The sequence below is a fragment of the Neofelis nebulosa genome, chromosome 13, assembly GCF_028018385.1.
Source record: "Neofelis nebulosa isolate mNeoNeb1 chromosome 13, mNeoNeb1.pri, whole genome shotgun sequence".
Taxonomy (NCBI): Eukaryota; Metazoa; Chordata; class Mammalia; order Carnivora; family Felidae; genus Neofelis; species Neofelis nebulosa.
Window position 1 is genome coordinate 86,298,913 of NC_080794.1, and position 12,471 is coordinate 86,311,383.

The 12,471-nt window shown below is 52.6% G+C and overlaps 1 protein-coding gene across 3 annotated transcripts in view; it reads right to left on the reverse strand.

Annotated features, from left to right (window-relative positions):
- ADAM12 (ADAM metallopeptidase domain 12) overlaps positions 1-12,471 on the reverse strand; it is a 351,526-nt gene that overhangs the window by 114,088 nt on the left and 224,967 nt on the right. For all 3 annotated transcript variants that reach the window (XR_009252729.1, XM_058698080.1, XM_058698079.1), the window contains exon 5: positions 6,796-6,872. Coding sequence is in view for 2 of the 3 variants with exons in the window: in XM_058698080.1 (XP_058554063.1) it covers positions 6,796-6,872 (77 nt within the window). In the remaining variant the exon portion in view is untranslated. The remainder of the gene's footprint in view (positions 1-6,795; positions 6,873-12,471) is intronic.

The window sequence follows — 12,471 nt, forward strand, 5'->3', positions numbered from 1 at the left end:
CGGAGCCTCTCAGCTGCTCCGCACCGTGGTGGTGATAACTCTGGCCTCCCCGTCGTGAAAGCAGAAACTGTAATGATGGACGCAGTCTGGCGTCCCCTGAATGTCACCACCACCCCACGGCATATGTGTGCATGCACGTGTTAGTATGTGCGTGTGAGCATGCAAATGTGAGTGTGCAAGGGCACGGGTATGACGGTGTAAGTGTGCGCGCGTGTGCACGTTGCGCCCCAGGATCCTAACCCCCGTGTCGAAGTACAGTTATTCTCATAACCAATGCTCGTCTGCAACTCTAGACAGCAGTTTCCTCATCTATCAACTGAACGGTGGGCCTGAGTTAGGTTTAAGCCTAATTTCAACCACCACGCCTGCAGGTGATGGCAAAACTCTTGGCCAATCCCCAAAGCGTGAGCCCCCAAGACTTGTCGTGCCAGACGCGAGTCGGAACCGAGCGGGCGGAGCGAGGGAACCGGAAATGGTGCCAGACGGTCCCTTCCCTCAAGGAGCTCCCGCTGCAGGCAGAGAGCAGGACGGGGAGGGGAAGGTGGCATTTACGAATCAAATCAGGACATGGGGGAGTGTGCCGGGGCCGGGTGTCCGTGCTGGCAGCTTAGGGCCTCTAGGGCGGGAGCAGGGTTCTGTCCCCGGCAACGCGACAGCTGGGTCCCCGCGCTCTGCGGCCTGGAGGAGTCTCTGATGCTCATGGGGGGGGGGGGCCCGTGAGGCAGGTGAGGTGAGGGGTGGGGGGCCAGACACCGAGCCGGGAGAGAAAATAACAGATCAGAACGTCAAAGGAGAATCCCGCATCTTTGCCCTGAAACTGCACCGACGAGGACGGGGCATTTCGGGGCCACGTGCGATGTAGTAGAAAATTAACTTATGCCTGAACTTTGCACTTGGCTTGGAGTCCCTTCGAAGCAGGGACAGACTCCGCGGCCGCACTCACTTTTATGGCCTGTTTTCCGCCTTGCACTGCACTCCCCTCGATTAAAGAGCTCTTTCCTCTTTTATCTTGCTTTCTACCCGGATCTTTATGCTTCTCTCTCCTTATCGTCCTCCCCACTCAGCTTCAAATGAAGAAGGCTGACTTGGTGGCTTGTCCCCACTCTTCTCTGCTCCGGGACTGAGTTCTTGATCGAGCCCTTTGGAAGCAGAGCAGGATGTTCTTTCTCCGCAAAAGCAATCTGCTGGCCTCCAAGTCATGTGTCCCCTAGGACATTTGAGTTTCCCTCCACAGTCCTCGATCTGAATGTGTTTTGGGGTCACACCACACTGAATTTTGAATCCCTACTTTCTTTCTCAGAATCCACTGGCTGGGGCCGTGCTAGCTGCCTTTCTCCTTTAGCGCCCGTCTCCATTGGTTCTTCCTCCAGTGAGAGCAGTTGATGAAACACAGCCTTTTCTCTGGTCTGATTCTCCACTTACGGGATCTCGAGGTTGACTACACGACTCCGGAATTTCTCTGTCGGTGCACGGTCTGCTGCTTTTGTAACAACGGCACAACGATCTGGGAAGTCAAAATTCCCAGGAGCGCCATCCCCACTCGGGGCTCCCCACCGCCGCTCCCACCCCTCTTGGTGGTCGACCCCAGATGGCCCAGTACCTGCTCTTCTGACTTTTCCTGAAACCCCAGCCACTAGTATTTGACAGGGTTCCTCTTGGTCGGATGATGGTCTGGGCCAAGCGCCCGGGAGGGAACATTGTCCAAGTGCCGGAGACGAGGAGGGGTGCAGGCTGGGAATCGGACACCGCACAATCTGGGCAGGGAGGCTGACCTCTCTGTGCGGGAGGACAGTGACCTTCCCCTTTGGGGGCAGCCCTGGGAAGAAGGATGGGAGTTGTGACCGAGGGGCGTGGCCAAGCACAGAGGGCAGATTTATCCCATTTGAATATCACTCTGGGAAATACTCCCCAATTTTTCCTTTTCGTTTAAGAAAATTAGTTAATGTCACTGGTTAGGAAATTGTTTTTATCATAAAAAGGAGCTCTCAGGAATACCTTGGAGATACCCCTTTTTTCTTTACCCATCAAGAGTTTGAGGGACGCCTGGGTGGCTCAATCGGTTGAGCATCCGACTTCGGCTCGGGTCATGATCCCACAGTTCATGGGTTCGAGCCCCGCGTCGGGCTCTGTGCTGGTGGCTCGGAGCCTGGAGCCTGCTTCGGGTTCTGTGTCTCCCTCGCTCGCTGCCCCTCCCCCACTCACGCTCTGTCTCTGTCTCTCAAAAATAAATAAACTTTGGGGAAAAAAGAAAGATATCCTTAAAAAAAAAAAAGTTTGAGAAGCCTATGAAAAATCACCTGAAAATTATTATCAGACCGATCCAGATACGTCTGCACTTTGACGGTCTGAAACTTCTTCAGCAATGTGTGGAGGGGGCTCATTCATTTCCAAGGATCCTGGCCCTCATTCGTCCTTTCTCTGGCAAAAGCTCACTGGTTTCCCTTGATGCACGCACTCTCCCCAGTTTCCATTCCCAGGGTTGGGGATGGCTCACCCCCAGGTTGGCTCAGGGAGTTAAACCAGAGCGTCATAACTACCACTGGCCACTGTGACTGCTTCAGGGATGGGCCTGGGACCCAGTTAGGGCCAATCAGCTGTGTTTTGGGGAACTCTGCTGAACTCAAAAGGCAGACCTCACTCTCTTACCTGCCCTCTGAGGATGTAAGCCCGGAGCTGCCTGCTGCCTGCAGCCTCTCTGTGACCACAAAAATCAGCTGTGCATGAAAATAAAACCAACACAGAAGAAGGTGGAGGCCAGAGTAGAGATGGGGTGGACTCTGGTAGCATTAGTTACACCCTGGATCCAGCCATGCCTGAAGCCACTCCTGGCCTTTTAAGTAGCATGAGACTACCTCCAACTTTTGCTTGTTTTTTTTTTTTGTTTTTTGTTTTTTAAGCCAGTTGGAATTAGCTTTCCTGTTCTTCATTCACATTGGCCTTTATATTAACTTGAAGCCTTGAAGAAACACCTGGCCCTCAATAAATGGCCTTTAAACAAACAGATCCATCTTTTAGGCTCCAGAGAGAAGCAACGGTACATTTTGGACTTTCCCTTTCCACGTGTGTACGAGAGATTCTCCTTTCAAGCCTACTGGGTACCCCACAGGGCAGGGTGTCTGCGAGTCCCACATGTGATCTTTGCCACTATGGCCTTGCGGGTGTCCAACCCCGTTCCCTCAGGAAGAGTACAGCTTTGCATAGAATGAGCCCAGAGGTACCGCGTGAGCATACCTCCCGCCTGGCCCGGTCCCAGAATCAAAGAACGTGAGACAGTCTCGAGAGTCTGATGGTGTTTCCACCGGCTGCTCGTTCACGGTCAGGCACGGGGCTGGCTCTCCTATAGGTCGCTGCATCTGCTTTCAAAGCCACCATTTCAGCCGGAGACTTTATCTCGATTTTCACACAAGGAAACTGGGGCTCAGAGAGGCCCGGTGACTTGTCCACTGTTGCACAGCTGGGTTCACTGCCCGGGCTGTTGTGTGCGAGGGCAGAAACATCTCGTGGTGGCCCCTGATCATCCGCCTTGAACTGGTCACCCCCCTTCGTCCCAGATGCCATCAGGTCTGACCCCATCCTGTCCTTCACCTCTGCTCACCTCTGTCTCCCCCAGGAGCCTGAGCTCTGGCTTTTGCATGAAGACTGAGCCCTGGCCCCACACAGCTCTTAAATCTCCTGACTCCCAGCCTCATTCTCTTTGCCCCTCGAACCTTCCCACTGTGCTCTTGGGACTCACGGTCCATCCCCAAACTACCCTCCCCCTGACTCTCTCCTGAATATCCTTTCACCTCCCCGCCCCAGCTGAAACCTGGCTGGCACCACTTCCCCCAACAGCCTTTCAAGACAGACTTCACTGTTTGAAGTCCTTCCCTCGGGACCTCAGTGCTTCCAAGGTGAGCCATTGTCCTCGTTTCTGCATATCGTCACCTGCCACCGAGGTGCTTCGTCACTTCTACTGGTGCCCACCACGCCTGCTGGGCCCGCGCGTGTATGGCCGCCCCTGCCTCGTCAGTGACTTCCCCACGGCTTCCTCCGTCGTCACTCAGGAGCAGGGGCTTGGTCCTTTCATGTAGCTGTGCCCCACGCCACCTCGGGGGAGCGAGACTCAGACACAGAGCACTTTCAGTGGAGAAGGCAATGGTCAGAAGTGTGTAGATGCTACAGTCACCAGCCTCTCCAAACCCCTGAAGACGTTTCTGGACGTCTCTGGACGTCTCTGGACTCTCGCACGTCTGCGGGTGCCGGCTCCATCCAGGCCCCCGTCCAGGCCCCCGCCGCTCATCAGGATTACTGGGAAGGTATCTAGCTGAGCTCTGCTCTCGCATGTACTCCCTACAGCCTGTTTTCAGCGCGGTGGCCACACAGTGACCTGTGGAAACGGTAAGTCAGACCTCAGCACAAGGTTCCCGTGACACCCGTTATACAGAAGAGGGAGGCCAAGGCCCCTCCCGATCCCGCCCTTCTGTTCTTCCTCTGACTTCAGCGTCCGCTGCCTCCTTTTCCTGCTCCACTCCAGCCACACCGTCCCCCGACCTCGGGCATTTTCCGGCTTCGGGGGCTTCGCGCATACTGTTCCCTCTGGCAGCAATGTGCTTCCTGCAGGCGTCCGCACGGCTCACCCCTGGCGTCCTTCGGCGCTGGCACGAGGACGCGCTCAAGGAACGTTTGCCGAAGAACGAGTAACAGCAGAGCAGCAAATCCAACAACAGCAAGATAGCTCTGTTCTCGTATCAGATCGGCGGGCGTTTCTAAGCTCCGTAGCGTTACTCGGACGGGATACCAAAAACGCTTTCTAAAAGCAATAGTGCGCAGAAGCGTGCGTGCGTGTATGCCCTCCATGGAGCGAACCAAAAAGAGATTCAAGTCTCTGCCTCCTGACTTGCGGAGACAGAAGGATCAGGGGACAGAGCAAGCCGGAGAGTGAACTGTGTGATGTGACTATTTTTATGAAGATAGACACACACACACACACACACACACGCGCGCGCGCAGGGCTTTGCATGCACAGGACGAGGGCACTGCTGGCATTTTACCCAAGGGGGGGGGAGGGGGAGGGGGGAGGGAGGAGGGTGAGCTTGTTTGTACATATTGTCGGAGTCCAGTGATAAACACTGAGTACAGCAGGTATTTCAGGGATGGGGGAAGATGTCAGGAGAGACGGCGCTCGCCTCCGACGGCCAGAGTGGAAAGCGAGGCGGCCACGTGGAGGAACAGGGTGGCGGGACTGTCACAACAGCACTCGCTCCTCCGGGGCCTGCGCACGGAGGCACAGAGCGTCCGAGGCCCCCCCGTGCAGCGCAGCACCGTTTGCAACCGAGAAAAGCTGGAAACCACCTCCGTGCACATCGGGGAGCGTGTGAAGGGACGCGGCGAATTCAAGCGTGTTTGTCAAAGGAAGGAGCCAGCCCCACGTCAGCCGGAAAGGATGGGTGTCAAACGAGCCAAACACAAAAACAAACTGCTGAGAGAGGCAGGATGCTCTCCGGCGACCTTCGTAAATTGTGCAGGTGGCCGGGGTCAAAAAGCGTGGGTGGCGGCTCGGAAGGACGCACGTTGCGCGTTAATGGAGGGCACGTCGGGGCGGGGACGGGACGGGAGGGAGAGAGGGGTGGGGTGGAAGGGGCCGCTCGGCTCTGGGCGCCTGACACGCGAGTGAGAGTAAGGGGCAGGCAGAGGGGACACCAGGGCGTGCGGCTGGCACCGGGTGCCCCACGCGGGGACAGGCACCTGCCAGCGTGCCCCTGGGCGCGCGCCGGGCCCCGGGTTCTGGGTCGCGCTGGAGAGCTCCTCACCGCTGCCAGTGTGGCCAGGAAGGCACAGGCCACCGCTGCTCTTTATTAGTCCAGGTGTGTTTGTTACATGTGTCCAGGTTAATGGGAGGCACCGTTTCTGAGAACGCGCCCATTTCCCGTTAACATTCACTGAGGCTCTGTCTTCATCTGCGGCTAACACCCTGACAAGGGCCAGTGTGGTCACCACCTCCCTCACATTTGTGGGAGCTTGTGTGTGCGTGTGTGTGTGTGTGCGTGTGTGTGTGTAGGCTCCCACATGGGACTCCCAGAGACATGGCGTTACGGCTGACACAGGACACAGCCCTGGTCTCACGGAAGCTGGCACCCAGGCCGTCCTCTCTCTGTCCCCGAAGGCACCCCGGGGCCCAAGCAAAGCAGGGCTTGGGGGATTCAAGCTGTCGGTTCACAAAGGCAGTGAATAAACCCAGGAAAAAGGCCGAGGCAGCTGGAAATTTGTCAGACAGGCTGGTTTTGCCGGGGAGCGCACGAGAGCCAGCTGGTGGCCAATGAGTGTGGTCTGGAAGGATGAGCTGTACGGGCTCGTCCAGCCACAGAAGAGAACGGTGTCCTGACACGGGCCACAGCCTCGTAGCAGAAGCCCCCACACCCCACGCCTATATTCAGCTCACCTTGAACTCTGTTAAACTGGTGCCTCTGCTTTGTCTCTTAGCGACAGGAGGTCTGTGCCTGTGTACCAAGCAAGCAGCCCGAACGCCAATACCTGAGGTCCTACCTCTTCACACCGGGAATTACTGAGCACATGGGCCACATGAACGAAAGACAGTCACAAAATCCCAGGGTGGAGTAACTCCGCCGGTTCAGTGGCTCTCGACTGACCAGGCCCGTAGAACCTTCTAGAAAGAGTCTGTGGTGGCAGAGAAACTGAAGCCCCCGGGGCCCGCTGTGCTCTTGCGAGCTGTCAGGCGGGGCTTCTCTGCCTTTGCCATTTACTCTCGATGCTCGAGAAGAAGAGGTCGCAGTTGTGGGGCAGACCGGAGCCGCTTACCTGAGGCCAGAGCAAGTGCTGAGGCTGGCTGTGGAACCGGAGGATCCTTGCACGTGTCCGTGGTAGTAACAGTGACCCTGGAAGGAGGAGACAGGAGGCTCAGTCTCGGTGCCTTCTCGCCCACTCACAACCGCCCCCAATCACCTTCACGCGTTGGCAGCTACAGGCGTCTCTTTGGCATGAAATATTGAACCACCGGTCTTAATATTTATTTATTTTCAATTCTATTTAATTTAGAGAGAGTGAGCATGGGGGAGAGGGGCTGGGTGGGGGAGGGAGGAAGAGGGAGGGAGGGAGGGAGGGAGAGAGAGAGAGAGAGAGAGAGAGAGAGAGAGAGAATCCCAAGCAGGCTCCACACTCAGCACAGAGCCCGATGTGGGGCTCGATCCCACAACCCTGGGATCATGATCCGGGCTGAAATCACGAGTTGGACGCTCGACCAGTAAGTCACCCAGGTGCCCCTTAATATTTCATGCTAAACCCAGCGTGATCCAGCCAGGATCTCTGGCACGAGGGCCTGATTTACTTCAGGATGATCAGTGGGGTGTCAGCTGCGCCCCAGTCCTGCTTTTGTCTGACACCCTTCGGGAAAGCCCTGACGCGGGGTGCCTCACGAAATCCGGCGGCAGGACAAATCTCACAGGCCCCGCCATTTTTACCCACCTGTAAATTGTCTTTCGTGACCAGATGGGGAACCGCACGGGGTATTTAAGCACACTGCGAAATGTGATAAAATGAGTCCGAAGCCTAGGGCTTGTGAAAACAGAAAAGCAGATGACAGAGGAGGTGGAGGGCCCCACCCTGCACTGCCCAGGCGAGAGCTGGGAGCCTCTCTCAGCAGGAAAGACAAAATAGGAAGGTCTTCTCCATCCGTGACGAAAATCCCCGTGTGACATGCCTGCAGAACCCACGTCTCAAATAATGTCGCCGTTTGCAAAAAAGAGACCGCGGCACGGACGCTTCCTTACTGAGACGATATCCGTCCAGAATCAACAAGGCAAAGGTCATGTGGCAGCCTCAGCTAAGAGGCTGACGGGCAGGAAGTGCGGGGCATACTCAGCTGGCCTCATTCACGGCCTCCATATGCCAGCTGCGGGGCCTGGCAGCCAAGGGCAGTGTCGTGGGTGGAGGAGGAGAGGTGGGCTCGTGGGCTCCAGGCCGTCCCTGCTGAGCCCACCTGGGCACGCGGCCCCTCTCCTCATGGCAGGCGGCCCGCTCGCTTTCCCCAGGGCACAGTCTGGTGGCCAGCCGTCCTGCCCAACAAAACCCAAAATTCCCAAGACCACCTTGACTTTGCTAAGAAACAGGACCGCAGGGGTTTGAGCAGCCAATGACATCCAATAACACTTCTTCAAAGGGGTCAAGTTTATCTGTCACTGAGGAGAGGACAAAATTCTGAGACTATCCGAAAGGCAGTTCAAGACGGGAGATGACAAGGCCAGCCACTTGCTGTCTTGACTTTTGTTATTGATTCTAGAAGTTCTCCAAAATTTCAGGAGGTTCATACTTGGCCTACTATTATTAACTTACGATATCTTTTGTTGTAGGAAACAGAAGTCTCCAATTCTTACAACGTCAAATTTTCCATCTTTCTCTTTATGAAGTTTGCGTATTGCTTAAGGAGACTTTCCTCAAGGTCACGCGGACGTCCTTCTTTATCGTCTATTTCTGTAGTCTTATACTTGGCTCTTCAATCTATCTGGAATTTAGTTTTTGAGGGGTGTGAGGTGAGAATCTAACTTTCCCCCCTAAACTAAGACCCAGTGCTCCTCTCCCACCGTTTGCCCTTTTCTTAGGTTCTGAGCTGCTACCTGCTATATACGGGATGCCCACACATGTACGGAGCCCTGCTTTTGTGTGCCACGAGCCGCTCCACTTGTGACAAACCTCCACTTGTCCCTTCCTGTGCCAATACCACGCTGTTTTAGTTCCTATTGTTCCATCATACATTTTGATGTCAGGGAGAACGAGTTCTCTGTTTTTGAGTAAGATTAAATTCACATACCATAGAATTCACCTTTTAAAAGCATACGGTTAGTGTGTTAGCACATTCACAACGGGCAGTCACTTCCCTGGGGCCTCCCTTCCTGTCTCAGCTGCCGGCAACCACTGATCGACTTCCTGTCTCTACGGATTTGCTCACTCATTCGTTTTGTGGAAGTGGATTCATACGACACGTGGCCCTTGGTGCCTGGCCTTCTTTCGCTCAGCATGATGTTTTCAAGGCTCCCTTAGCTGGGGAAGAAATGGGTCATTTCTTTTTATGGCTGAATAACATCACATGGTATGGAAATGCCGGATTTTGCTTATCCATTCATCGGTCAATGGGTATTTGGGTTGTTTCCACTTTTAAGCGAGTGTGAATAGTGCTGCCATGAACATTCGTACACAACGTTCTGGGTGGACACACACTTTTGGTTCTCTTGGGTACATGCTATGATCTATGATTTGCAGATATTTTCTCCCATTTTGTGGGCTGCCTTTTCATTTTCTCGAGCAGGTCTTTTTGATTTTTTTGATGAGGTCCGTTCTTCCCTTTGGTTGTTTACGTGTTCGCTGTCATACCTAAGAAACCATGGTCTGACCTAGGGTGCTGAAGGTTTCCACCTATGTTTTCTTTTATTAATTCTACAACTTTAGTTCTTACATTCACACCTTTGATCCGCTTTGTTTTTTTTTTTTAATTTTTTAAAAATGTTGATTTTTGAGACAGAGAGAGACAGAGCATGAACGGGGGAGGGTCAGAGAGAAGGAGACACAGAATCCGAAGCAGGCTCCAGGCTCCGAGCTGTCAGCACGGAGCCCGACGCGGGGCTTGAACTCACGGACCGTGAGATCGTGACCTGAGCCGAAGTCGGACGCTTCACCGACTGAGCCACCCAGGCGCCCCTGATCCGCTTTGTTTTTTAAAGCCTATTTATTTACTTTGAGAGACAGCAAGGTGGGGAGGGGCAGAAAGAGAGAGAGAGAGGGAGGGGGAGAATCCTGAGCAAGCTCTGCACTGTCAGCATAGAGACTGACGTGGGGATTGAATTTGCAAACTGTCAGATCGTGACCTGAGCCAGAGTCGAGAGTCAGATGCTTAACCAACCGAGCCCCCTCCAAGGCTCGGGTTTTTTTTTTTTTTTTTTTTTTTTTTATATGGCTTGAAGTAGGAGCCCAATTTCCTTCTTCTGCATGTGGAGATCCAGGCATCCCGGAACCATTTATTCAAGGGCTGTCTCGGCAACCTTGTTGAGGGCAGGTTTCCTTTGGTTCTGTTCTTTGCTTTGAATGTTTCTAGGATATTATTGCCTATTTTCTCTTCCAAGTGAATTTCAGAATCAAATTTTAAGCTCTGTAGTAATCCACTGAGACTATATTGTTAGTATAATAATGTGGTTAAGAATCCATCAAAATCCATGTTTCCTGTTCAGGTACACGGTATGTTTCCGTTAATAAAGCTGTTTTAATGTCCTTCAATCTAGTCCTAGATTTTCTTGCATATTGCTGTTGGAAAGTTTTCATTAGGCTTATTCCAAGGTAGTGGGTAGATACCACAAATGGGATCTTTTTTCTATTATGTCTTATACATCTTTCTGTAACGTCTTTACATTACTTTTAGGTCAAGGAAATTTATTTTTAATAAATAAGTTTTTAATTTATTTTCCTTTAAAAATAAAGCAATCATTTTTATATAAAGGAAAACTTTAGTTTTTTTTTTTTAATTGCCTTGTGTCAGATCATCTTACGAGCTTAGCTTACAGTTTGTATGAACCTGTAGCATATCTTGGATTTTTAAATGTTGTTGATGATATTGACTGCAAACAATGAAGGTTCTGTGGCTCTTTTTGGCCCCCAGACAATGTCGAGGGGTGGGGTGGCGAGGTGCCCAGGGGTGAAGGCAGGTGAGGGAGCTACTCACAGAGGGAAAGCACGTGCAAAGACAGGAGGCCACGGAGGAAGGGTTGGAAGTTCAGGGATAAGGGTTAGTTCTCTCTGGCTGGAAGATTCCAGGGCAGGAGCACAGCACTCAAGGCCATGGCGAGGCTGACCTCTCCAGTGTGCCCGTGGCTTGGGAAGGAATGCCCAGGGTTGGTGGTGGGGGGACACCTGCCCAGCCTGTCACATCAGGTACCCACCCAGACCTGCTGCCAGCTTGCCTCTTTATTTCCACATGAAATAGCTTTTGAAAGGCTCCACGGTCCCCTCTCTCTAGATACCTGGACCTGTTACATGCGAAGGCATGAGAGCAATTCTGTAAACACGAGGGGTCTGTGTACCTGGATTATAATGCCCCAGGGCACCAGAGGGATCCCAGGGAAGGGATTTCAGTCCTGGGTGCCCAGCGTGCATGTCCGAGTGGAGAAGGCTCGGAAGACAAAAGGGCAGTAGATGACGTCCAGTTTAGGTGCCCGGGGCCCCCGGAATCTTCGTTTTTGTCTGTTACCCATCATCCATTCCAGAACTTGCCTCGCTTTGGAGAATTGTGAAATGTTGCGTTGGCAGCTGAGTCTTAGTTAAACAGTGAAAAACCCAATAGTGACAATAATCTTAATTACTGACCTCGGAAATTTCAAACTCATTTGTTCTCAGTCTCCATTTATTTTGTAACAGAGTATTTATCAAACGTACTTTCAAATTAAACACCCAGAAACACAAGCTCATGAAAGCATGAGCTAAGAACAAATTAGTATAAAATTAATTTCCAGTTCACCAACGAGGTTGGAGTACCATGGACAGAAGAGGTAGGGGTGGATCCTCGCTCTCAGAAACTGATCCCCAAACAATCCCGTCTCTCAGTCACTACCAGAGTTAAGAGCTTATTTCTTGGCGCTAAAACTGCTTTCGATTTACCTTGGGACAGCGATCAAGCCTGCTGTTCACCGCTGACTAACCTAAGAAGTAGTTACCTTCCTCGATTACCAGGCATAATTACTAGCACCCCAAATTGCAGATTCTCCAGGACAATTATAATATCATGAAGTCTTAATTTTTTTCAGCAGGTTCATTACATACTCCGACAAATGGGGTATCATTTTTATGACGCAGTCAGTCATGTGGATAGACTCACAGCTAAGAGAGACATGCCCATCATACCACGTGCCACGTAATTGGCTAGGAATGTGATTACAAAGAGTAGGAGAGAGGTGGCCTCCTGCTCTCTGGGGGGTTTTGCCCTCGGTGGCCGAGGTTGGGGGGGAGCTGTGCCTGCTCAGGTATCTCCAGGGGACTGTTTGCCCCCACATCCATATCCAAGGGCCATGTTGCCTCCCATCGACGGATGCTAAGAGACAGGAATCCGCCAGGCCTCGTGGACTCGCCAACACTTGGCCGGTTGGATGTGAGTGTGGCCACACCAGGGAGAGACCCAGCAGGCGTCCATCATGCCCAGGGAGGTCCTGGGTTCCTCCTGCAGCTACAGGATCCCAACGCTTCCCCTTGCAAACATCCCCAAAGCATCCCCTTTCAACAGCCTCAAGATTGTCAACTACTGTCTCCTTTTATCGCACTCTTGTCTATAAAGGCGTCGCTGAACAAGACATTGTCCCATTAGCACGTCGTCTCTGCCTGTTCTGCTGATCCAATGCATTCTCATAGAAAACAGTCGCAAACATGCATAACCACAAAATTACATCTTTTCCTTTACAAAACCTCTAACCATGTATTTTATATACTTATTACTTAACCTAATGC